The following is a 25,925-nucleotide window of genomic DNA, read 5'->3' as shown; positions in this document are numbered from 1 at the left end:
GCACTGAGCATGCACATACTCCAAAAGCAATGTTACTGCCAGTTCAACTCCATGGACAGTGATCACCCCACCTCTGGCAATCATTAGAGTATTAGGTCAGTGTCACTGTGTAGTTCTTCTACGGGCTTATCTTCTTAGGAATATTTGACTGCATTTGTTCATAGACACACTGTGTATATGTGTTGTGTTTTGGTAGTTCACATCAATTATGCTTAGCACAATTTGCAATGAAGGTAAAGGTGCTGACATTGAAATTTCACTTTTATACAGTTTACACTTTACAATTTGCAATTATCACAGAAGGGCAGAAGTTCAGAACCATGGACAGTTCCGCGACTTTTGATGACATCACATTCGGATAAACTGGGATGTAGCCTACTGCCAAGATTCAAAGTTATTTAATCTCATCTTTATCATATAAATTATGTGTATAATTCTTAATGCACAAGAATTAGAATTAGAATCAGAATGCTCAATTTTATATTTCAAATTAATCATAATAAAGTCTAATTTAAGAAATTGTATCCTGATTGAAAATTGATCTAATATTGCAGGGAAAGCTCTAAACTAGCTAAGAAATATTACCATAGTTCCCATGGTGATGTTCACGTCATGGTCTTTGTTTGTTTTTGGTTTCCTTTCCTTGTTTCCCTTTTTGTTTATCTGCAGGTTTTTCTTGTTGTCTTGTAATCCCTTCATGTATTTAAACCCTGTTTTCTAGTTTATGTTCATCATTGCAAGTGTTTTTGCTTCTGTGTTCTTACTGCCTTGTTGGTCTGTTTTACTGTTAGCTGTATGATATCTGTACTATGCTTCATTCTGTCAGCCTGTTTAGTTTTCTGTTTTTGATACGAACCCCAGGAACTACCCTCAGCCCCGCACAGCCACGCCCTCTTGCACACACCCCCGATCTGACTCACTGGAATTCTAGCACACACCTGATTCCTATTCCCCTCATTACCAGCCCCTTTATAAGCTTCTCCTCCCCGTATACTAATCGCGAAGTATTGCTTAACTATGTGGTGTACCGAGCATTTCCTGAGCCTGTATGATTTCCCGGTTATTGACTCTTGCCTGGCCCTCAGACACCTCCTGTACGCTACCCCATGCTTCGACCCCGGACCGACCCGACCACGCTTACCTGTCTTACTGCACGTATTAGTTTAGTTGTTAAAATAAAACCTCTGCAACTGGATCCTCTTCTACGTATTTAAACCCTGTGTTTTCTAGTTTATGTTCCTCATTGTTCAATGTCGCAAGTGTCTTTGCTTCTGTGTTTTTACTGCCGTTTGCCTGTTTCACTGTTAGCTGTACTATATCTGTACTATGCTTCATTCCGTCAGCCTGTTTAGTTTTCTGTGTTTAGCTTTTGTGTTTTGCTTCTTCTGTTTGTTATGTACTCTGCTTTTGTTTCGGTATCTGATATTGCTGGCTTTTTGCCCTCATTCTATTTAACTACAATAATTATGGATTTGCCCTTAATTAATATCACTCTACTTAGTCCTACCTCCATCCACCCACCATTAGTCTTAGACTGAAAAGAAAAAGAACCCTCAAACAAATAGCAACAGCAACAAAACACTTTTACATGGACATACATATGCTTTAAATGTAACTGTTTACAGTATAGCTGTACTGTGCATTACTTACCTTTTCACTGATCTCATTCATTGACCTCAACAATGACATCCATACAGTGTGTCAATGTTTTATTCATTACAAATAACTCAATATGCATTTTTAAAATCAGATTCCCTCTAATTAGATTTGAATAAGATAAAAGGTATTATTAAACACATGGATGGACTGTAGAGTTATGTATGTAGACATTTCCAAAGCTGTTATTTCATCTGGAGGACATGGTGCACCTGAATCAATGATGATGATTCAAATTTCTCTCTGTAGTAGGATGACTTTGCAGATGTTACTTCCAGTGAGAAAGGAGAGACTTGTATGAGCTGAGGTCTGAATCTACACGAGATTTCCTCCACTGCCTCTCTGCAGTCCTTAGTTCTCTCCTGTGGCAGTGAAGTGTTTCTGTTAGACAGGGGGCAGGTGGGGAGGACTTAGGAGGTCTAGAGGCGAGAGGGCACAGAAGATACATTGATGAGGATAGTGTAGAAATGAAAGTATTTGTAACTGTATCCAAAGAGAGAGAAGATAGAGAGTCAGTGTGAGGAAGGGTGGACAAAATAGTAGAAGTAAGGGAAGAGGGAGTTATGGAGTGCAGATTGCGATGGAGGGAGGAGGAATATGTTGGAGAGGACTGGATGGAAAGAGAAGGAAGGGAGAGAGATAAGGATAGAAAGTGATGGTCCGAGAGGTCGAGGGGGGTGACTGCGATGTCCGATGTTGTGGTGGTACGGGTGAAGATCAGGTCCAGAACATTGCCTGCTTTGTGAGTCAGAGGAGAGTGGTTGAGGGTGAGGTCAAATGCTGTCAACAGCGGAAGGATGCAGGAGCAATGCAGCTTGTCTGATGGAAGGTTGAAGTCACCAAGGAGAATGAGTGGATTTCCTTCAATGGGGAAATGACTCAGAAGGATGTCGAGCTCATCAATGAAGTGATCTAGGGAACCTGGAGGGTGGTAGATGGCAATGATAAGAAGTTTGGTGGGGAAAGACACTATAATGGCATGAAATTCAAAAGAGGAGATGGAAAGTGTAGAGAAGCAAAGTGGAGCGAAACACCACTCTCGAGACATTAGTAAACCTGTGCCACCACCCCTGCCAAGATGCCTCGAAGAATGCGTAAATGAGAAGGCAGAGGACAGGGCAGCCAGAGTTCTCAGGGGTGATCCATGTTTCTGTCAGAGCCAGGAAATGTAGTAAGTGGAGGGATGCTAATGCTGAGATGAAGTCAGCCTTCTGGACAGCAGATTGGCAGTTCCAGAGCCCTCCTGCCACCATGATATGTGATAGTGTGAAGCATGGTGTGAGTCAGTGAGGTTGCTGAGATTACTATGATTGTGTCGAGGAGATCTGTGGGATATGTGGACAGGAATTGTGAAGCACATTTCAGATGCTTGATTTGTGGATGTATGAGATAAAGGATTGAGATAATATGAGAAGATACTTAGCCCAGTTTGTGAAGTCCTGTAGGTGAGATGTAGATGAACTGATTGAGAACACCACCAAACCTTCTCCAGATGTTGAGTCGTCCTAATTTAACTCAGTTCAATAAATGCTGAGCCCGCCCCTCAATTCACACTTAAGGTCAGGGCGAAACTACACCTGTAGTGAATAATTACCGCTACCAGGCAACTAACAACTAGGTTTAGACAACAAGCCTTGAATTTCACAGAATCTAAGACAAAAGTAAGTGAACTCAGAGCCTACCTTAACCAACGAGATGATAATCCAACGAGACAAACCAAACCAAAGCACACTGTACAGCACACAGGTTCATAAATCATCACACAATAAATACAAATTTTAGAGGAGATTATTTAAGAATTTTAAATGCAACACATACCAGAGCAGGTGATTGACAGCTGTTCCCTGGAGCTGCAGGAGAGGTTGAGGAGGTTTGCTCCAGATGAGCTTCACTCCCAGAACAATTGAAACCCCTCACACACATGTGGCTGTGTTGATCAGGACTGGATGGAGAGGAGCTGGAGAAGTTCAGCACAGAGCCACAGCCCAGCTGTCTGCACACCACAGAGGCTTCAGATACACTCCAGGACTCCAGAAGAACTCTCCTCCAGCCTGAGCTAAAGTAAACCTCTACCTGCCCCTCACACTCACTCCCTCCAGACAACTGCACTCTGCCTCTCATGAAAGGCCTGAGAGGAAACTGAAACAGAAAGATGCATAAAAATATGGGTATATAGCTATGCATATATATTTTCAGAGAATGCAGTAGATATAATTTAATGTTTACTTTTACAGAATAACAGAGGAGGCATTTTCCCATAAAATGTATTTTTAAGTATTGTGGTGTAAAAATGCTCACCGCTGCAGATGACTCCAGCATCCTGTTTATGAGAGCATGCTGCTCAACTCCATGATGAGATGGGACATTCTGACAGGTGTGTCTCGTTCCTATGACAATCAAACACATCAGCTCAAATGTTGCCACTCCCCTCCCCAAACCAGTCCACCCCCAACACAACCACAGCACTCCCACACTTCAGCTGTCCACGGTGGACACTGGCAGCTCTCATATCCCAGCTAGCACCACAAACTGAGCCCCATTCACTGAGGTACTGCAGCTCCACTCAACCAGGACAGGAGTCCGAGTCGTTCACCAGTCTTGCTGCAGTGTGGCCTGTAAAACAACAAAGAACTGATTACAGATATATAAACAATGCTTATCTTAGTAACTCATAGTTACAATATATTACTGGCAAAAAATCGCTTAATACTTAATACTGATTTGTTTTGTACTATTTACTATAGTAATGATATCTGTTTTATCTCTTATTTTCTTTTTAATTGCATGTTTTGGCTTTGTCATGATGCGCAGGGAACATAGCAGGAGTGGCATGCCCAATGAAACACACACACACACACACACACACACACACACACACACACACACACATACACACTGCGCTTGCCCCACTCCCAATCACCTGATCAAGTAACTATGAGCACCTGTGTCTTATTTATTCTTTCTCTATATAAAGCCCACAGGTACTCTCCTCCAGTACTGTGCATTGATCTCTAACAGCATCTTAGAGACGTCAATTCATGAGTAGCCTGCTCTCTACCATCACCATACTATGAGCCTTACTGCCATTGTACTTGGTTACTTGAATTTGCTGCATTGTTTACCCGGCTTAATGTTGTGCCTTTTGGTTTGTCTTTATCGTTATGGAGAATAAATACAATGCTCAACCACACTCGCGTCTCACTCACTCCCTGCCTCTATCACACTTTAATTTTAACTAATCATACTTTTGTCTTAATAGGGCCTTCCTGTAAATGAACAGCTACTTCAATGGTCTGTGTCCCTGTAAGCCTTTTAAATAAATATATAAATAACAAACAGACTTCATGAAGTATATAATGTGAAATATGTTGTAATTAAACAAAAAAAATTAAAGTGTACAATTGACAAAGACTCATTAAATTTGAGAATGAGAATTAACACATTTTATCTGAGCAGATAATTCCATCATCTTTATTTTGATTACATCCATCACACAGTCTCCGCATTTTATCACCTCCACAGACCCTTTGATTCAGCCAGATTGGTCCTGATCTTGGTCCAAAGTGACTACTACCCAGTACATCTACAGCCTCCCCACAGTCCAGCTCTCTACACACCACTGCAGCATCTCTCATATCCCAGTCATCATCGCACACTGTTCCCCACTGTCCTCTATGAAGAACCTCCACTCTCCCAGCACAGTGACTACTACCATCCACCAGCCTCACCATAAAGAGAGGGAGGGAGAGAGAAACAATGAGAAAAAATATAGAAGACCACATTAACTGCTCAGGAATTAGAAATAGCTGTTTGCCTGCAGACAGCTGTTTATTCTGTCTTTTCTTTTATGTTTATGTTACGCTGAAGAGGCAGAGCAGGATGCAGGTACGAGCTGTGGAACACAGAACACGTTTATTAACACACACAATAACGACTATTTGACTCGCAGGCTAACAGGGTTCAAACATCAACAACATTCACACTTAAACACAACACTTATATACATGCACACTAACGATACACAACGAGGAGCAGGTGTGAAACAAGGAGTGCGTGGCCATACGGATGAACTAACACACTCACACAGACATAGGGAGATGTTTGGGAGGAGGGGCCGTACCGTGACAGAGCCCCCACCCAACTGCGCGAATCCCGGCGCGCCAGCCTATCAGACTACAGCCCCGAAACCAATGCCAAATGGCGAGACGAGGGGACCAAGAGACCCGACACGTGCCAGCGCGAGCAGGACAGAGGGGAGGAAGACAGGGACCAGGACAACAACAGACACAGGGACGTACTGATGGGCACAGGTACAGACACAAAGGGGGGCAAAGCAACTGATCCTCCTTCGCCAGCTTGTGTGGTGGCGGAGGCTCTGGCTTCGGCACATGCGTATACGGAGACGCACCAGCTGATTTGTCCATCTCGGGTGCAGGCACTGGTGAGGCTGCTTTCTTGCCTTTACGAAGCTTAGGTGTAGGCGTTTGAGCTCTGGGGCTGCGAGCCTTCGCGGCAGGAGTGTCCTCATCGGATGCCGATGCCTCCCTGCAAGCCCCACTGGGCAGCCTACTTGTTTTGGAGCGGCGCCTCCTGGGCGGAGCCTTGGGTGGTACTTTGGGCACGGGAGGACCTTCGCTCTCGGAATCCGCCAACGCGGTGTCCATCACCGAGGGAGAATCCCTGTGGAGTTATATTTTAGTTTGAGCCTCACGCTCCTCCAGTGTATTACTGTATCCATGCTGTTGTACCTTTATGTAATATTTCAGTTGTAGTAGTTTCTTAGTGGCCCATCATACAACCAAGGTGTATAAACTCGACCATCACTGCTGATACCTTATAAGCTCATGGCAGCACAGCACTCACTACCATAGCATGATTATTGCAGTCTCATTGTCCGCAGTGGTCCTGTGGTCACAGACTAGGCAGTGGCAAAAGGATTAAAACGATATCTATCTATATATAACAGCTAAGCTGTTTACACCACCAGAGGGCGACGTAGAGTCTTTGCAGCATTTCACCCCCACTACCTACTTTACATGGAGTCCTATTGGAAATGGCCACAAGACACACAGAAGGCTGCAGCAGCATTTACAAAGTGATGCAGCTAGCTGTTTAGTTCAAAGCGCTTTCAAAGAAATTGCTCACAGGGCTTTGTGAGAGTCTACTGTAAGTGTATTTATACTGATACAATACTTTTTCATTAAGAAATACTGTGGAGCTGTGGTTCAATTGTTTGGGGGAATTTTTGTTTTGGATGTATTATATATATGCTGTTTTTACAGATATGCAGGGATATGACAGATAAGCATAAATAAAAATGATAAAAAAACAAACAAAAAAACTTTGTTTACTAAAGATAAAAGCATTTAATTTGTTTTTTCTTCCATTGCCACAGTGTCTCTCTTAGGGAGATAATATGCATTGCCTTGTTTATCATGTTCTTGGTTCTCAGCTGTACTGTATGCACCCCAACACACCACACATACAAACACTCACTTTCTCTCACTCTCACGCTCTCTCTCTCTCTCTCTCTCTCTCTCTCTCTCTCTCTCTCTCTGACTCTGTTCAGTATGGCTCCCTCAGTTAGTTACCGACTCATAAAATTTACACTGATAGCCTGATAGCTCTTCTGCATTTTTTCTCATGAGTGCATGCAACTGTAATTTCACATCAATTTAATGTTGACCTTATAATTTTTCTTCTTATGAATTTCTGCAGTAGATCACTGTTCTACCCACTACACACCAACAGAGGTGCGTGAAGTAACCAAAAACTCTACTCAAGTAAAAGTACTGTTACTTTAAAATAAAAATTGCTCAAGTAGAAATAAAAGTACACATTTAAATTATTACTTTAGTGAAAGTAATAAAGTATATGTTAAAAAGACTACTCAAGTTGTGAGTTTCTTCACTGGAAATCATTTACTAACACAAGGCAACAATTTTTTTCTGTGTCCCTCAAAATAAAATATGAGGCCCTCATAATTTTTATACTGAATTCAAATTACTTTTAAAGATGTTTCTTTCAAGGTTTCAAGGTTTTTAAATGAATTTTACATGAAGTATATATTACTTATTAATAAATAAGGCTGTTATTACACTTAAATTTAATATGTACAATCTTGAACATTTCTCCAGTAATAGTTTGCCTGCACTTTTCTTGGTACAGTTAACTAGACAACTAAAAGCACTTTGGTAGATTTCTGCTAAATGCCATACATGTAGATGCAAATATAATGGAACGACAACAAGAACAACAAGACGAACAACAACAACGAAAGGTTAATAGAGAAATTCTAAAAACATATTTGGATTCAGCATGCAGAAATTCTTACCAACAGCTTTTTCTTTGCTCTGGGTCTTTGTCCTACTTACTTCATGTGTTATGTTTAAGCTACATAAGGTTTTTCATATCGGCTAAACATTGTGTATATGACATAACACACAAGCATCACACTGGATTTGGTAATCATTTTGTGATTAGTGCAGTTTCTGGGAATATTCCAAGCTCTTGCCAAAGGTCACTTACTAGACATTTTACTTTTCATTATATTTACATTGCGATTAGGTGACCAATTAGTCAGACTGGCTGGCTATGTAGCTAGATATGCTTCATTGCCCAGCTAACAAATGCACCTGTATGTGGTCAAAATAAATATCAATTTGTAAAATCAATAATAAACCTTAATTTCTATAACCTCAGAACCTTTAGAATCTTGAAAATATCCCACAACATAGGGCATGCCTTCCTGCACACCCTGAGTTCAGTTCAGCTGCTGCATTTATGTTTCTAGTGCTTGTAGTTTATAGCTACGTAGCTAGCTAGCCATTTTTTTTTCTTAGAATATAATTGATATCTAACCACATTTTACTTTCTTATTACTTTCTTATTTACTTTCTAAGTAATCATGCACATATTAGGAGCACGAGCTGATTTTACAGTTCATGTGATGTGTGAACCTCACAGAAAAGTATATATTGCAAGCTACTTTTCATAAATGTAATAATTTGAGTCCCACGCCAGAAAACGTTCACTGTTCATTATGTAGGTCAACTGAAGCAAAGCAGATCCCACAGTTGACAGCTTTTGGCAAAACATACAAAATGTAAAAAAAAAAAAAAATTTAATGTAGCAGAAGGAATATATATATATATATATATATATATATATATATATATATATATATATATATATATATATATATATATATATATATATATATTAGAGAGAGAGAAATAGATAGATAGATAGATAGATAGATAGATAGATAGATAGATAGATAGATAGATAGATAGATAGATAGATAGATAGATAGATAGACTTTTTTCAAGAGATATGGCACCTTGCATATCATATCTCTTGTTTGTGAAGTACCTTTTTTGTGAGCTTTTGCTGGTGTTTAGAAAAAAAAATGTTTTAAATTTTGACTGCTATTTTTTATGTGCAATTTACATTTATTTTTTTTACTTCTCTTCATACAGCATAGAATCTCAGAAGACTGCAGCAGTTGTCCTTTGATGACACCTGGGTCGAATGTGTGAAGCTTTACAGATTTGCTGCAACATTTGGCAATGTTTTGTATGTAACTGTAATATTTGTTACAAGCCAGAAGAACATATTACTGTCAACAGGAAGCTGTTTCCTACCAAGGTCCACTGTCCAATGCATTGTAGTAGTTATATTTGATACAATGAATGTAGACAATAAATCAAAGTGGAACTGTTTTAGGCGACATTATATCTATCTATCTATCTATCTATCTATCTATCTATCTATCTATCTATCTATCTATCTATCTATCTATCTATCTATCTATCTATCTATCTATCTATCTATCTATCTATCTATCTATAACAAATATATATATATATATATATATATATATATATATATATATATATATATATATATATATATATATATATATATGTTTTGTCCTCTCATTAACTTTATTATTGCTGTTATTAACAAGGTGTTAATAAAATGTTATTACATTGTGTTATTACATTGTTATTGCTATATGTAATTACAATGTGTTATTAAAAGTGTTATTACAATACATAATTACATTGTTATTAAAATGTATTATTACACAGTGTTATTACAATGTGTTATTAGGTGAAGGTAGTTGGAATAAGTAGGTAGAAAAAGCCTATAAATATGCGTATGGCGATAATGTGTTCACACTTTACATGAATACCCATTGCTGGCAATAATGGCAATAATTAGAGTGTTAGGACAGTGTCCCTGATCTGTGAGTTCTTTCTGTGGGCTTATCTGATGAAGAATATTTGTCTATTTGTGAATAAACATGCAGCATTTTTGTGTTGTGTTTTGATGATTCATACCAATGTTTTATAGCACAATTTATAATTGCAGCAAAGGTGCTGATACTAAAAAGGCCACTTTAGTACAATTTATCAGTCCAGGTTAAATGTTTAGATGTTTGATGATCAGTAATTTAGCAACTAAAATGACAACAGCAACATAAAAAGTCTTTACATGGACATGCATATGCACAGCTCTAAATGTAACTGTTTACAGAAGAGCTGTATGGGCCCTGCCTCATTCGACTATTCACTGATCTGATACATTGGACAATGAAATCCACACAGACTGTGTAAAATATGCTTTTATTAATTCCAAATATGTCAGTGTGCTTTTATATTTATTTTTAGCACAATTTCCCTCTAAACAGATTAAAAAGTAAGAAAGAAAAATGATTTGATACAGTAATTTCTGTAATCATCTCTTTAATTTTAATGAATTGATGAATTAAACAAATTTACTTGTCAGACCACTGCTGGTGATGGCATCATCATAATATTCTTTTCTTCACTGACATATTTTGCTGAGAAAGAATTTAAAAAGTTGTATGTTTATGACAATACAGCATTGACTGTGAAAGTACAACATTATTAATTAATAATTCTGTTACAAAGTGACATCTAGTTTAAGGATGTGAAACAGTCATTAGTTGGCTGTCTTTATGGGAAGGCCAGTAATAAAACAGACATTAAATGGAACATTAGTTGTTTTAATCATAAAGGTTCTACTTTTAGCTTGTACAATATGTGAGTTCTTTATTAGCAGAGGACAAAATGCACAGAAATGAAAGTCATTCGTAACTGTGTAATAATCCTTTATTCATTACAACGTTTTCATTCACAAGGCGGTTGTCAAGGCAGGTCAAGGTATCTATTGTGCATATTTATAGGATTCAGTAGTGAATCAATCCTTTAACACTGATGACTTTGTTGTAGGCCTATACAGAGGTGTGCATCTTTATACAAAACAAAACCAGAACAAAACAGAATCTAAATGCTGGCTAACTGTGTATAAAACTGTATAAAAGCATAATAATCTTATGAACATGGTGCTAATATCACCATGGTCATGGGTTTGCTTCCCAGGGAGCACATGCACTGAATACTGATAAATGAGCCCTTGCAACAAATAACATATCAGCCATTTTAAGCTACCGAATTCAACATCATGCATGTAATATATGTATATAAATGGGTTAATATTGTATTTCTATGATGCTTCTATGTTTAAAATGATTTTCAAAAATGTGTTCTGGCAAAAGGGTGAAGCAAGACATTGAACCATTTATGATCTAAACACTGTTTGAGTTTGAAGAGGTCAAATGTCATTTCCTGAGCAAAAGCATTCTCATTCATGAGGTTTTCTTCGACTGAAGCCTTTCCTCTGTGTCTTACAGGTTATCATAGTCTGCAAGTAAAAGAACAAGAATAAATATACCAATTTAGTTTTGCAAATTGATATTTATGTATGTTCCAAATACAGGATGCCTTGCAATGTAACAAAATGAACAGATGATATAATACAGTTAAATTTTTTTTTAAACATAAATTATTGATGCTTTTTAGATTTGGTGATTCCTCAAAGCACACAGATCACATGTCTATAATGTTTTAGATTGGTCAGTATTCTCACAGCACACATTATCATTACACTACAATACATCATGTGTCAGATGATACAGAAAGGCCAGTCTCTCTTTTATTATTAATAAGCAGTGCAGCTGGAATGTGCAAGTAAAGAGAAATAGAAACCTGTTATAATGGGCTCCACCTAAACCACCACTGTATTCTCACCTGTACCACTTAAAGAATCTTGTCCAGGGGAGATGACATCATCATAGTACTCTGCAGTGAGAGCCACGCCAACACATGTAAACAAGTTTTAATGCCAATGAGCAACAAGTCTGACATTATTAATGTGATAATTCTTGTGCTTAGAATTCCTTTATCATTTTAAAAGAAACCAACCTGTTGTAAGATGTGAGTTTGGTCCAACAGTAACAGCATCATCATAGATCTCTACCACATCCTCTATCAAAATGTAAGATAAATACCATCAGACATCAGTGTTGTTGAGTGTTATTAATGTGTTTAAAACTGAGAGTGCAAATTGATGTAAAAATGAACAAAAATAGCTTATATATATGTATCACTGTCAATGTTACAAGACAATGTTATATATGTATCACTGTCAATGTTACAAGACAAAGCTGCACAAGGTTGAAGTTGTATCACTGTTGCAAATTGACAGCAAATTACAGTTACCTATTTGGGCAGTAGTGTGAGTAATGAAATGATTAGTAGAGCCTACATTTTCCAAAAGCAAGGGGGTTTTATTCAAGCATACTTGCTACAGTATCAGGTGTCTGTCCATGTGTGATGTCATTGTAATTATCCTGTGTATTTTCTGTCCCTAGATCACCTAAATCAAATAAAATGAGCTGATGGAGTAATTTCAGTCATCATCTCTTTCATTTCAATGAAGTGAGGAATTAAACAAATTTAATTGACAGACCACTACTGGTGACAGCATCATCATAATACTCAGTCTTTTCTTCACTGACAGATTTTGCTGTAACCGAAAGAAAAGTGAATTTCTTGTAAATTATATTAAGATACATGTTGCATCCAAAGAGAATTGTCTATGAGAACAGTCACCAAAACTCTACAAGGTAACACATCCACAAGGTACCACATCTGGCACCCACAGCACACTGATTAAGGAGTTTTTAAAAAGTACGACAAAACAGAATTGATTGGAAGTATAAGATTATTAAAGAATGCTATGATTTCTATAATTTCTAATATTTCTCTGTGACATGTAATCCCACCCTTACCTGAGAGAAGCTCTTTACCAACATCTTCATAACCAGAATGCTGAGCCTCTGAGTCAATATATTCTGTCAGAAGAGAACAGAGCAATCATGAAACATGCTTGAAACAGAAAATCATGAGCATCTTCCTTCAGGGATAATAATGAGCTGTGAGAAAAACAGAATATTTGTCCAGTTGACTGCCATGTCTCCATACAATACAAATACAAAAATCCAGGGGTGTCACTAGACCCAATTTAATGGAGCATATGCCCCACTGAAATGTTTCCATGCCCCACTATAATCACTGGTAAAAGTCACTGAGCTAAAATTCAGTACAAAATCCATAATGCTTTACATTTTAACCTGTTGAGTAGAACTATACCATATAAGTTCACTACAGAGACTACAGGTCCCATAATGACCCAGTATCTTTCCAAACGTTTGAGCAGCTAATAATAATAGTGATGCCAGTATTTAAAAGCAAGTCAGAAGACAATGATAATTTAAAATCTACTCACTTATAACCATTTCACTTACCAAAAAACACATATTGAACCATTAAAATGAAGGCACTGGTTAAGTTAACAAGGGGGCACTGCTAACTAGATAACACAAGTTCAAGTTCAAGTTCGGTTTTTTCGTCACATACACAGTCATACACAGTATAACTCGCAGTGAAATGGTGGAGAGTGCTCTGTCCAAACTGAGGAAAAGAAAACAGGGGTGCTTAGAGAAATATACATATTCTCTATATGTGAAATATATATATGCAAAGATAAATATATATATATATATATATATATATATATATATATATATATATATATATATATATATTCTATGTATGTACAAAATATATTAACAATGTATAAAAACTTATAAAATGAGAAATATAACCAGTAAACTATTCATTTTGCACATTCGTGTTATTTAGTTAGCATGAACTGGTGATGCAAAAACAAAATCACAATTCACATGTAGTTTTATCTCTCAAAGGAAACATTTCATAAGATTATTTGATGAGAACATGTGAAAATAGTATTAAAGTGAAATGTAAGTTCTTAAATGTAACATGTATTAAATGTAAATTACTTTTCACATGACAGAAGTGAGAGAGCAGGGAACAAGAGTGAGAAGAGAAGAAGAAGAGAGAGAAAGCATGAAAGCAGATGCAGAACAGGTAGAAGTAGTAAGAGAGAGAGTAAAACAGAGCAGGGAAAGGAGCAACAGAAAAGCATATGCACAGTTCTGCCCCTCCTGACTGCCAAACAAAGGCGCTGAGCTATACCCTCCTTCATTCTGTGTGTGTCTCAGTTTAGACAAGAGTCTTGAAGTACCCCTGCACCACACATGCAAATAAAAACACACAAACATGTGCACACACTCTGTGTAACCTTTATCCTCTTAGTCTTTCTGTCTGTCGGAGCCACACGCAGTCACACAAAGATTTAACCCCTTACCTCTTCCTATTGCTCTTTCTATGTATCTCTGCTTCTCTCACACACTCAAACCAACTCAAACAATCATGCACACACTCACCTTATCTCTCTTTCCCCTTCTTGTTCTTTATTTCACTCTCTGTCTCTCTCCCTCACACATACTAACACACTCAAGCATACACTTGAGACAAAAGCCAAAAGGTGTAAGCATACACTTCTACTAAGTGGAGAATTAGAAGAATTACACACTCCAACTTTGCCTAATCAGATACTTCTTAGCAGTATGCCCACAATTACCACTTGCCCGCTCAACTATATAATTCTTTAAATATATTACTTTACATCACATTTACATATTCAGCATGTAAAAAATTGCCTAGAGATAAAAAAACTGGAAAGGCACCAAATTAAACAAGGAAAAGACAGGAGATTACATTTGGCCATTAACAGCAATGACTGACTTGAGCTCAGTTCTCGTCTTGACACTAGAGCCCTGAAGACTAAAGACAAAGTCAGAAATCAGAATGTTGATTCTGATCAGAACTTCAGGTTACATCAAATCATTAACAAAGAACAACTGTTAACTATCTAAAGAATATATCAAAGGGTAAAGACTTCATGTCTAAGCAGGGCATAGAGAAACTAATACATGCCTTTTTCTCATACATTTACATTTACATTTATGGCATTTAGCAGACGCTCTTATCCAGAGCGACTTGCAAAAGTGCTTTGTCATAGAATATCCTAGTACAGTACAGTAGGCTAGAGTCCAACACACCAATGAAGTATGTCTTGTCCTACAGACAAGATTACTGCACTAGTCTTTATATGGGCCAAGTTTACAATTAAACCATTACAGATTATTTAAAAGGCAGCTGCCAGAAATCTTACCAAAACAAATAAAGTTGAGCACATTGATTCCAGTTTTCACATTCTTACATCCACTACCAATTAATTTCAAAGTTCTTCATTTTTGGTACTTCTATATATAATTATATACAAACAATTGTATATAAATCACTGAATGGCCTAGAACCAAAATACATCTCTGATCTACTGGAAGAGTACAAACCCAATAGGCCAGTCAGGCTAGTCAGCTAATACTGCCTAGAATCAGAACCAAATATGGTGAGGCAACTTTTAGACATTATGATGCTAAAAGCAATCACAACCTTCTTGATGTTAGATATACCCCAAATATCATTGTTTTTAAGTCTAAATTGACAATGTTCTTGTTTTCTTGTGCCTTTATCTTTTATCTTCTAATTTGACTCTACTTTAACTCTACTTCTATTTTTTTGAAAAGCCCTTTCTGAGGTGACAGATCTCAGCCTTTATTATTTAAAACTTTTTTTCCCCACTCAATGTTTCTATAAATTTGAGCAAAGTACTTTGAATTCCTATTGTGCATGAAAGGTACTACATATTAAAACTTGCCTTGCCTTATAGTAATAAGGCAGACATTTATCATGATACTGTTCAGATCTCTTAATGTAGTGAGCAGCAAGATGTGAAATGTCATAAGGTATGAAAAGAGTTTGATACAGTCACACAGCTTCAAAATAACAAATATAACACACAAGCCCTCTCATTTTTCTCTCACTCTGTATTTTTTATTTTTTTTTAAATCTCTGTCATACACACTAGGAATGCCTGCAATATGACCCTTCCATATTACTCACCCTTTTGAGCTGAGATGGGAGTTCTTTCATTAGTGATTCTGTGGTCAATCTCCTCATAGATTACTTCAGGTAAAGTCTTATGCCTTCTCTTAGAGAGTACTGGGTGTGAAGACAGGAGGAAACATGGCTCCAGCAAATTAATGACAGACTGAAGGATTATAAGATGTCTATGATATAAGATGTCTGAAACTGTGGATTATATGTGAATGTGCCCTACCTTTCCTGAGTACTCTGTTCTGGTAAACCAGCCCAGAGAGAAGCACTAAGGCCAGGAAGAGCAGCACTCCCAGTACCAGCAGGACCACTGGAGAGGTAGCTGGTTGAGGTAGAGGTCGACTGGTTGTTATCATCTCAGATTTACCAACTGGAAATTGCAAAAGAGAAACTGTATAAACAGTATTTTTCATTTGAACATTTTAGAAAAATGAGGGAGAGGAATGAAAAGAGGACCTGAGATGGAGTTGGTGGTTACTTTGCTTGTAATAACAGGAGTCAGGGAGATGTCTAGAAATAGAGAACTAAATCAGTTAGGTGGACACAGAACTCACACACACATACAAAATCAAAGCCATAATTAGCTCTATTTTCTAATTGACCCTAGCAAGTATATGTCTGTTATATCATTTAAATTACATTTCTTTCTAGACATTTTTGATATTATTATTATTATTGTTGTTGTTATTGATGTTGACACACATAATGATGATAATGATTTACCTGCAAAATCCAGCATTTCTCAGGTTATTAAAAAAATGTATCATTGTCACTGATGTACATTGTCATGGACCAAATGTCAATATTTAATTTTAAGGTTGGCAGTTCTGGTAAGCCAAAAAGCTATTCATGAATAATGAAGCTGTGGATGACATTTATATTTGCTCATTTTTTGATCAGATTTGACTGTATACTAATGTTACCTCAATGTATAAGGACGTGTATTTTCAGGGCTATACATTAGTTAGGAGGGAAGAACTTAATTAATAGGTTCTTCTCATTTCTTTAACTGTTATCTCACTTCTTTGCACCTCTTCCTCATGACTTAACTCCTCCCTCTGGGGATGTGACAAAGAGATGCAAGGATGAGATGTGAGGACAGAGGACTCAGTGACAAAACGTCCACCCAATGAGAGTCCTTGCTTACAGCAACATTAATAATTGATGATGTGCTGCACAGGTGTATCCCTCATCACCAGGTTCAACACCCAGAGATGCATAACAAGGTGTAATTAGACTACAAACTAAAAAAACATCAAAACATTGCAAGCACAATTTCTATTTTTCAACTACTGAATTTGTCAAGGTAGTTATTTATTGAATCCAAAACCCTGTCTGAGGTATCCTCTGACCTGCACAAGTGACGCCAGCATCCTCTTTGTGGGAGCAATCAGTGTGGTTCTTCAGTGAATAACTGCAGTCCCACAGGTGAATCTCATCCCCTCTACACTCCACTCTGTTCAACCAGATCACCCCTTCACCAGCACCAAAGGTAGCACTCCCATTAGCACTCAGTGCCTTCCCACAGCCCAGCTGCCTGCAGACCACCTCAGCATCCCTGATGTCCCACTGATCATCACAGATGGAGCCCCACACAGCATTATGATAAACCTCCAGCCTTCCAGAGCAGCTTCCCTCTGGTCCACTCAGCCTGAGAGGCAGGTGAACTACACCACAGACATATGACATGAGGAGAAAATACTGCACAGGACAGTTAGGGTAGTAACATAACTGTCTTGGTTCAGCAGATACCACATTTCGTGACAGCTTTGACTGCGTGAAGTATTGATGTTGAGTTAAAATTTACAATTAAATTAAAATTTAAATTTACAAAATTTACAATTAAAATTTACAATGACTAGATTAGGATATTGGAAGAACATTGATTAATGCTCTCATTAATTAACGCATCCTTACCTGAGCACTGTCTTTGATGGGGAAATTATGAGCATTTCACATGTTTTTGTAAATGTTTCTGCTCTTCTGTGAGTATGGTAAGATAATTTATGATTGCAGATTTAACACTCATGAGCATTTAATTATTAACTTCTCAGCTACTTGATATCTGCAAGAATCTTTACATGCAGGGAGAATCTGCCTACCTGAACAGGTAATGTGAGCCACCTCCTTGCCATTATCACACTTATTGTGCCCCCAGGGGTCAGATGGGCAGTGCCATAGAGTGGAGTCATGTTTCCTACATTTCACCTGATCCAGCCAGTTAGGAGATGATTCCAATTTTGCTCTGGATGTGGACTCACTACCTGTTCTTCCACAGTTCAGCTCTTGACAGATCAAATTTACTGTTTCCTCATTCATCCCATTCACACACACATTTCCCCAGGTTCCATTGTAGAACACTTCCAGATTCCCTTCACACCCCTTAGTGAGTCTGATTTCTTTAAAATCTGCTGAGAAAAAGATGTGTAGGCAAAGTGAGAGCTTACTTTTCGCCTACCATATATACACAGTTGCTATCATTGTCTGTTAATAACTGTTAATTACTGGTTTGTATGTTGCTTACACCCATATGAAACTCAGATTTGCTAATATAATAAAATGTAAATAGCTAAAACCAAAATAAAATGAGTGTTACTACACTGCATACAGTTTTGTGCTATCTTCTTTCAGAATGACCATTTATCATTCTTGTGTGCTTAAATTTCATAAACCTTTAGATTTGACTTTTGTCTTTGAACTGAACATTTGGCAATTCTTGATCCAGGTTTGAAAATTCTGTCTACTTATGTGTCTTACTTACATTCTTAGTGATCACTAAACAGTTTAATTAACAAAATGACAAACAGCTGCAGTGAGCACACTTCACCTGAGCACACGACCCCTACGTCCTCCTTGTGTCTGCAGTCATGCTTTCCCCCAGACTGATACCTGCAGTTCCACAGGGACGTCTCCCTCCCCTCACACTGCACCTCATTCAGCCATATGGGTCCGGTTCCTGGACCAAACCAGGCTGGTACGTGGGCACTGAGGGCCACTCCACACTGAAGCTGCCTGCACACCACCTGGGCATCCTCAATATCCCATGAGTCATCACACACTGTCCCCCATGAGCCGTTGAGGAAAACCTCCAGCCTTCCTGCACAATCTCCACCAGAACCAACCAGTCTGATAGAGCTGTGGGCTGAGTTAAACACACACACACACACACACACACACACACACACACACACACACACACACACACACACACACACACACACACACACACACACTGTGTGTAGATATGCAGTTACACCTTAGATGTCCAAGATAGTCAACTCTGTTATTTTGTTAATACATGGAAATGTACCTTTAACAAACTCCAGGTTCATAAATCATAAATCATCACACAAAAATGGTAATTTTAGAGGAGATTGTTTAAGAATGTTAAATACAACACATACCAGAGCAGGTGATTGACAGCTGTTCCCTAGAGCTGCAGGAGAGGTTGAGGAGATTTGCACTGCTGCAGTTCCCCAGATGACCTTCACTCCCAGAACAATTGAAACCTATCACACAGATGTGGCTGTGTTGTTCAGGACTGGATGGAGAGGAGCTGGAGAAGTTCAGCACAGAGCCACAGCCCAGCTGTCTGCACACCACAGAGGCTTCAGATACACTCCAGGAGTCAAGGAGAACTCTCCTCCAGCCCAGGCTAAAGTAAACCTCCACCTGCCCCTCACACTCACTCCCTCCAGACAACTGCACTCGGCCCTCATGAAAGGCCTGAGAGGAAACTGAAACAGAAAGATGCATAAAAATATGGGTATATAGCTATATACTTATGTGTATATTTTTTTCTGAGAATGCAGTAGATATAATCTAATGTTTACTTTCGCAGATTGCCAGAGGAGGGCATTTTCCCATAAAATTTATTTTTAAGTAATGTGGTATAAAAATGCTCACTGCTGCAGATGACTCCAACATCTTGTTTATGAGAGCATGCTGCTCGACTCCATGATGAGATGGGACATTCTGACAGGTGTGTCTCATTCCCATGACAGTCAAACACATCAGCCCGGATGTGATCACTTCCCTCCCCAAACCAGTCCACCCCCAACACAGCCACAGCACTCCCACACTTCAGCTGCCCACAGAGGACACTGGCAGCTCTCATATCCCAGCTATCACCACAAACTGAGCCCCAGTCACTGAGGTACAGGAGCTCCACTCGACCAGAACAGGAGTCCCAGCCGTTCACAAGACGTGCAGCTGTGTAACCTGTAAAACACAAAACTGATTACAGGTATGTAAACAGAACAAGCACAATTGTTGTCATAGTATCTCATAGTTACAATAGTTCAAAGATAAAGATAATATTTAACCTGAGCATATTAGTCCCACATCACGGTAATGGGAGCAGTTCTTTTTGACTAAAGATGTTGGACATGAGTAAATATCAGATTCGTTGCCTCTACACTGAAGCTCCTCTGTCCACAACTGGCCCTCCCCTCTGCCAAAAGCAGCTGCTCCCAGCACCTCAACAGGAAGCCCACAGCCCAGCTCTCTACACACAACCTCTGCATCCTGCTGGTCAAAGTCAGCATCACACACTGTGGACCAGGTCTTCCCATGAAGCACCTCTACTCTCCCAGAGCACAAGTGAGGACCATCTTTAAGTCTGGGCATTTTGTGACCTATGTGTGAAGTAACATCATTAATACCATGGTTATTATTGTCTGATCTATATTCTGTCGGTAGTGAGTCTAGAATTAAGACTAAATCAGATACATCTAGAAGAGCACTCAAGTTAACAAATCATAAAATTAATGATATAAAAAGTAAAATGATAAACACTGACAGTATATTTTGTATCTTGTGCTCTTAACAGACTATTGATTACCATTAAGCATTATTGAAATGTACCTGAGCAGATTAATTCAGCATCGTCCAAATGACTACATCTATGTTTACCCCAGCCCAATGATCCACAGTTTTTCAGTGTAGACTCTGAGCCACTGCAGGTGAGTTGACTCATCCAAATTGGTCCAGATCCTGCTGTGTCACTTACAGTAGCACTCAGTATCCCTCCACAGCCCAGCTGTCTACAAACCACTACTGCAGCTATTACACTTGAACCCTCAACACACACTGTTCCCCACTGTCCTCTGTGAAGAACCTCCACTCGCCCAGCACAGCGAGTACCACCATCCACCAGCCTCACACTGTCTGTGTATGACCAAGAATGAAAATAGATAATGACAAAGAGGTCCCGACAGAGACAGATCATCATGTACAATTTATTTTTAACACAGAAAATGTTTTATGTAAAATGTGAAATCAGTTTTAAAAAACACAACTCTTACCAGCACACACCAGTCCCACATCACTGTCATGAGAACAGTCATGTTTGACTGTAGAAGATGTTGGACAGGCGTAAATATCCGATTCGTTGCCTCTACACTGAAGTTCCTCTGTCCACAACTGGCCCTCCCCTCTGCCAAAAGCAGCTGCTCCTAGCACCTCCACAGGAGGCCCACAGCCCAGCTCTCTACACACAACCTCTGCATCCTGCTGGTCAAAGTCAGCATCACACACTGTTGTCCAGGTCTTCCCATGAATCACCTCGACTCTCCCAGCACAGTGAGGACCACCAACCAGCCTCACTCCTAAAATATTAGTATGGGGAATAGAGACCATGGAACACATTCTAGTGACAGAGAAACTACTTACATTATTGATTTTATAATATTGCACTAGTTAATGCATGGTTCTTCATTAATTACAGCAAAAAAGGAAATATATTATTAGAAAATAGATTTTGTTGGCGGTCTAATAAGTGACAAAGGATAATTTAATTTTCTTTACAAATGTTGAAGAAAGAAAGCACAGCTGTTCTATCTGAAAAAGGAACTGCACAAGAATTGTTAAAAACTGATCTATCATGCATGTCACATTCATAGGTTCATGTCCATAGAGGCTTCTAATGATAATGATGCCATGCTTTCCTTTTATTAAACAAATATACAACTGAGATGCACAAAATTTGTAATGTCATAACTGGTATAATAAAGTCTGAAGGTTGGCAAATATGAAGAAATGCCAGTCGAGGTAAATATATCCATTCTAAAGATTAGTATAATTTACCTGAGCAGATAACTCCTGCATGTTGACAGTCACTAACCCTTCCACTTGAACCACAGTTCTTCAGTGTAGACTCTGATCCACTACAGGCCACTTTATTCATCCAGATTGGTCCTGATCCTGGTCCAAAGTGAGCATTACCCACTGCATCTACAGCCTCCCCACAGCCCAGCTCTCTACACACCACTGCAGCATCTCTCATATCCCAGTCATCATCACACACTGTTCCCCACTGTCCTCTATGAAGAACCTCCACTCTCCCAGCACAGCGACTGCTACCATCCACCAGCCTCACCATGTCTATATGTCATGGAGAGAGAGAGAGAGAGAGAGAGAGAGAGAGAGAGAGAGAGAGAGAGAGAGAGAGAGAGAGAGTGATTAAGTTGGGGGGGGGACGACACATAAACGTAATTGTCATGATTGTCATTATTGTTAGACACAGGCCACCAGATGGAGGCCTCAGACACTTGCCACATCCACCACCAGTGCTCACCTGCTCCGCAATACTGGCTGGTTCTCATGGTTCGTAACACAGCAGACCAATTAACTGTTTGGGACTCCTTAACTGTATTATTTAAACTCGCTTGTTTTATTCTGAAGTCTTGCCACTTTTCTCTGTCTGCATTTCTGAGCTGTTTATCTGATGCATTTGGCTCTTTTTGTTTCTGACCCTCCTTTTTTAATGGTTTGTTATCTTAGCCATTTGTATTTTGGCACTGCTGCCTGATATCGAATAATTCCCTGGTTTTCTGCCTCTCTACTTGTTAAGACTACATGTATTGTTGCTCTGTGTTCTTTAACTATTTCCACAGCAAAAAATTTGTAAATTAATCATAATACTTCTCCAGCTTCAGCATCACCATTACAAAAAGAAAATGCTAAAATGATATATAATTCATATATAGATAAAATTCTATAACAAAATGGGTTTAAATTATAAATAACATACATGATTAGTGTCAGAAAAATACAAGATTAAATATGAATGATGCATTTCTTACCAGCACACACCAGTCCGACATCATTGTCATGGGAGCAGTCATGTTTGAGAGTATATGATTTTGGACAGAGGTGAATCTGGGATTCGTTGCCTCTACACTGAAGCTCCTTTGTCCACACCTGGCCCTCACCTCTGCCAAAAGCAGCTGTTCCCAGCACCTCCACAGGAGCCCCACAGCCCAGCTCTCTACACACAACCTCTGCATCCTGCTGGTCAAAGTCAGCATCACACACTGTGGCCCAGGTCTTCCCATGAAGCACCTCTACTCTCCCAGAGCAACGAGGACCACCAACCAATCTGACCCCTAAATTATTAACTTGAAAGAACATAGAAAATTTTGTGATTCCTAATAATTATTATTCACATGTTGAAATCTGAGTGTATTTGCTGGACCATTAAAGTCTCAACCCTTAAACGTCATGGAAAATTTTGAGTTGGAGGTGGGAAGAATACAGTAATATGCATTATATTTTTAGATTCATAAATGACAAAGGCAAAGAAATTAATAAATGTTCAGTAGTAAACTGTATTATTTGAGTTTTATATTGAGATTTAGAGCATCTTACCTGAGCAGATGACTCCAGCATTTTTGGTTTGATTACAGTCATGTTTACCCCAACCTGCTGATGTACAGGTCTTCAGTGTAGACTCTGATCCACTACAGTCCACATCATCCATTCAGATTGGTCCTGATCCTGGTCCAAAGTGAGAATTACCCAGTACAGCCTCCCCACAGCCCAGCTCTCTACACACCACTGCAGCATCTCTCATATCCCAGTCATCATCACACACTGTTCCCCACTGTCCTCTATGAAGAACCTCCACTCTCCCAGAACAGTGTCCACCACCGTCCACCAGCCTTACACTGTCTGTGCAAAATGAAAATTAGGAAGAAAGAAAGAGGCAGAGAGGTATGGAAACAAATCAGTAGAAAAAGCTTCAGCATCACCATTACAAAGAGAAAATGCTAAAATGATATATAATTCATATATAGATAAAATTCTATAACAGAATGGGTTTAAATTATAAATAACATACTGATTAGTGATTAGTGTCAGAAAAATACAAGATTAAATATGAATGATGCATTTCTTACCAGCACACACCAGTCCCACATCATTGTCATGGGAGCAGTCATGTTTGAGAGTATATGATTTTGGACAGAGGTGAATCTGGGATTCGTTGCCTCTACACTGAAGCTCCTTTGTCCACACCTGGCCCTCCCCTCTGCCAAAAGCAGCTGCTCCCAGCACCTCCACAGGAAGCCCACAGCCCAGCTCTCTACACACAACCTCTGCATCCTGCTGGTCAAAGTCAGCATCACACACTGTGGTCCACGTCTTCCCATGAAGCACCTCCACTCTACCAGTGCAGCGAAGACCACCAACCAGCCTAACTCCTAAAACATTAGTATGGGAAATAGAGACACATATAACTTATTGTGATGACCAAGTAATGTTTAAATAGATTAATATTAAGGTAATGCTCTAATTAATGCTTGGTTCATGTGGTTTTCTTTAATGTCATAAAATATCAGTAAAAACCTTTATGTACAAAATACTGCCAACATATAAGACATGACAAACACAAATAGTCAGAAAAGTTTAAGAAATTTAATACATATAAAAACACCCAAATTTGCCAAAGACATTTTAAAGTAGAGCCATAGTGACTAATACTATATTAGGTTGTGAATTACAATCAGTATAGATGTCATATGCAGATGTAGTGCAGTTTACCTGAGCAGATAACTCCAGCATTTTTAGTTTGATTACAGTTATGTTTACCCCAACCTGCTGATCTACAGTTCTTCAGTGTAGACTCTGATCCACTACAGTCCACATCATCCATCCAGATTAATCCTGATCCTTGTCCAAAGTGAGAATTAACCAGTACATCTACAGCGTCCCCACAGCCCAGCTCTCTACACACCACTGCAGCATCTCTCATATCCCAGTCATCATCGCACACTGTTCCCCACTGTCCTCTGTGAAGAACTTCTACTCTCCCAGCACAGTGAGTACTACCATCCACCAGTCTCACACTGTCTGTGGGAGACAGAATGAATAGAGTGAAGACAATCTATTCTAAATGTGAAAGTGTTGTACACTAACATACATGATTAGTGTCAGAAAAATACAAGATTAAATATGAATGATGCATTTCTTACCAGCACACACCAGTCCGACATCATTGTCATGGGAGCAGTCATGTTTGAGAGTATATGATTTTGGACAGAGGTGAATCTGGGATTCGTTGCCTCTACACTGAAGCTCCTCTGTCCACACCTGGCCCTCCCCTCTGCCAAAAGCAGCTGCTCCCAGCATCTCCACAGGAGGCCCACAGCCCAGCTCTCTACACACAACCTCTGCATCCTGCTGGTCAAAGTCAGCATCACACACTGTGGCCCAGGTTTTCCCACGAAGCACCTCTACCCTCCCAGAGCAGCGAGGACCACTGACCAGCCTCACTCCTAAAATATTAGTACAAGGAATAGAGACAAATGTAACTTAATGTAATGACTAAGAAATGCTAAAACAGATTTCACAAAACCATGTTAACTTTTGATTCATTTTAACCATGTTTTTATTCCTTTTCTTCATGACTTTCTTTTTCATTTATTCTTTTTTGGTTGTTTTGTTTTGTTTCTCTCTCTCCCTCAGCTGGTTCCAACCCTTTGAGAGGGGTCTCACTGCAGAGCATGCATGATAGTAATCCTATTCCACAGACAACAGACTGGTATACCAGTGGGTTTATAAACCTCCACAAACCAAATCCATTTGTGATTTGTGCCATAATATTGTAACAGCTTAAAACAGCTGAGAAATTGTAGCAAAAATCATTAAATTCTGTAAACTGACAAACTTTATACTACGTCAATGGCAATGTGCAAAGTTTGCAATGACAGTTTGTGATCTCAGTTCCCT

General features: G+C 39.0%; 1 protein-coding gene across 1 annotated transcript; it reads right to left on the bottom strand.

Annotated features, from left to right (window-relative positions):
* Window positions 1-10,781: 10,781 nt before the first annotated feature.
* On the bottom strand, window positions 10,782-25,262 carry LOC113568953 (deleted in malignant brain tumors 1 protein-like; the record flags this gene model as incomplete). Its single annotated transcript, XM_035528178.1, is given in 23 exon segments — window positions 10,782-11,391; window positions 11,778-11,828; window positions 11,952-12,014; window positions 12,331-12,405; window positions 12,499-12,555; window positions 12,821-12,883; window positions 15,921-16,019; window positions 16,138-16,284; window positions 16,371-16,424; window positions 17,267-17,570; window positions 17,961-18,322; window positions 18,742-19,056; window positions 19,319-19,651; window positions 19,821-20,135; window positions 20,240-20,551; window positions 20,781-21,083; window positions 21,221-21,523; window positions 22,002-22,116; window positions 22,198-22,298; window positions 23,000-23,302; window positions 23,565-23,863; window positions 24,731-25,046; window positions 25,169-25,262. Coding segments are annotated over 23 exon segments (4,401 nt in total), but the record flags the coding sequence as incomplete, so codon positions are not given.
* Between the last annotated feature and the right edge of the window lie 663 nt (window positions 25,263-25,925).

Source organism: Electrophorus electricus, chromosome 7 (assembly GCF_013358815.1).
Source record: "Electrophorus electricus isolate fEleEle1 chromosome 7, fEleEle1.pri, whole genome shotgun sequence".
Taxonomy (NCBI): domain Eukaryota; kingdom Metazoa; phylum Chordata; class Actinopteri; order Gymnotiformes; family Gymnotidae; genus Electrophorus; species Electrophorus electricus.
This window is presented reverse-complemented; position numbering and strand designations above follow the sequence as displayed.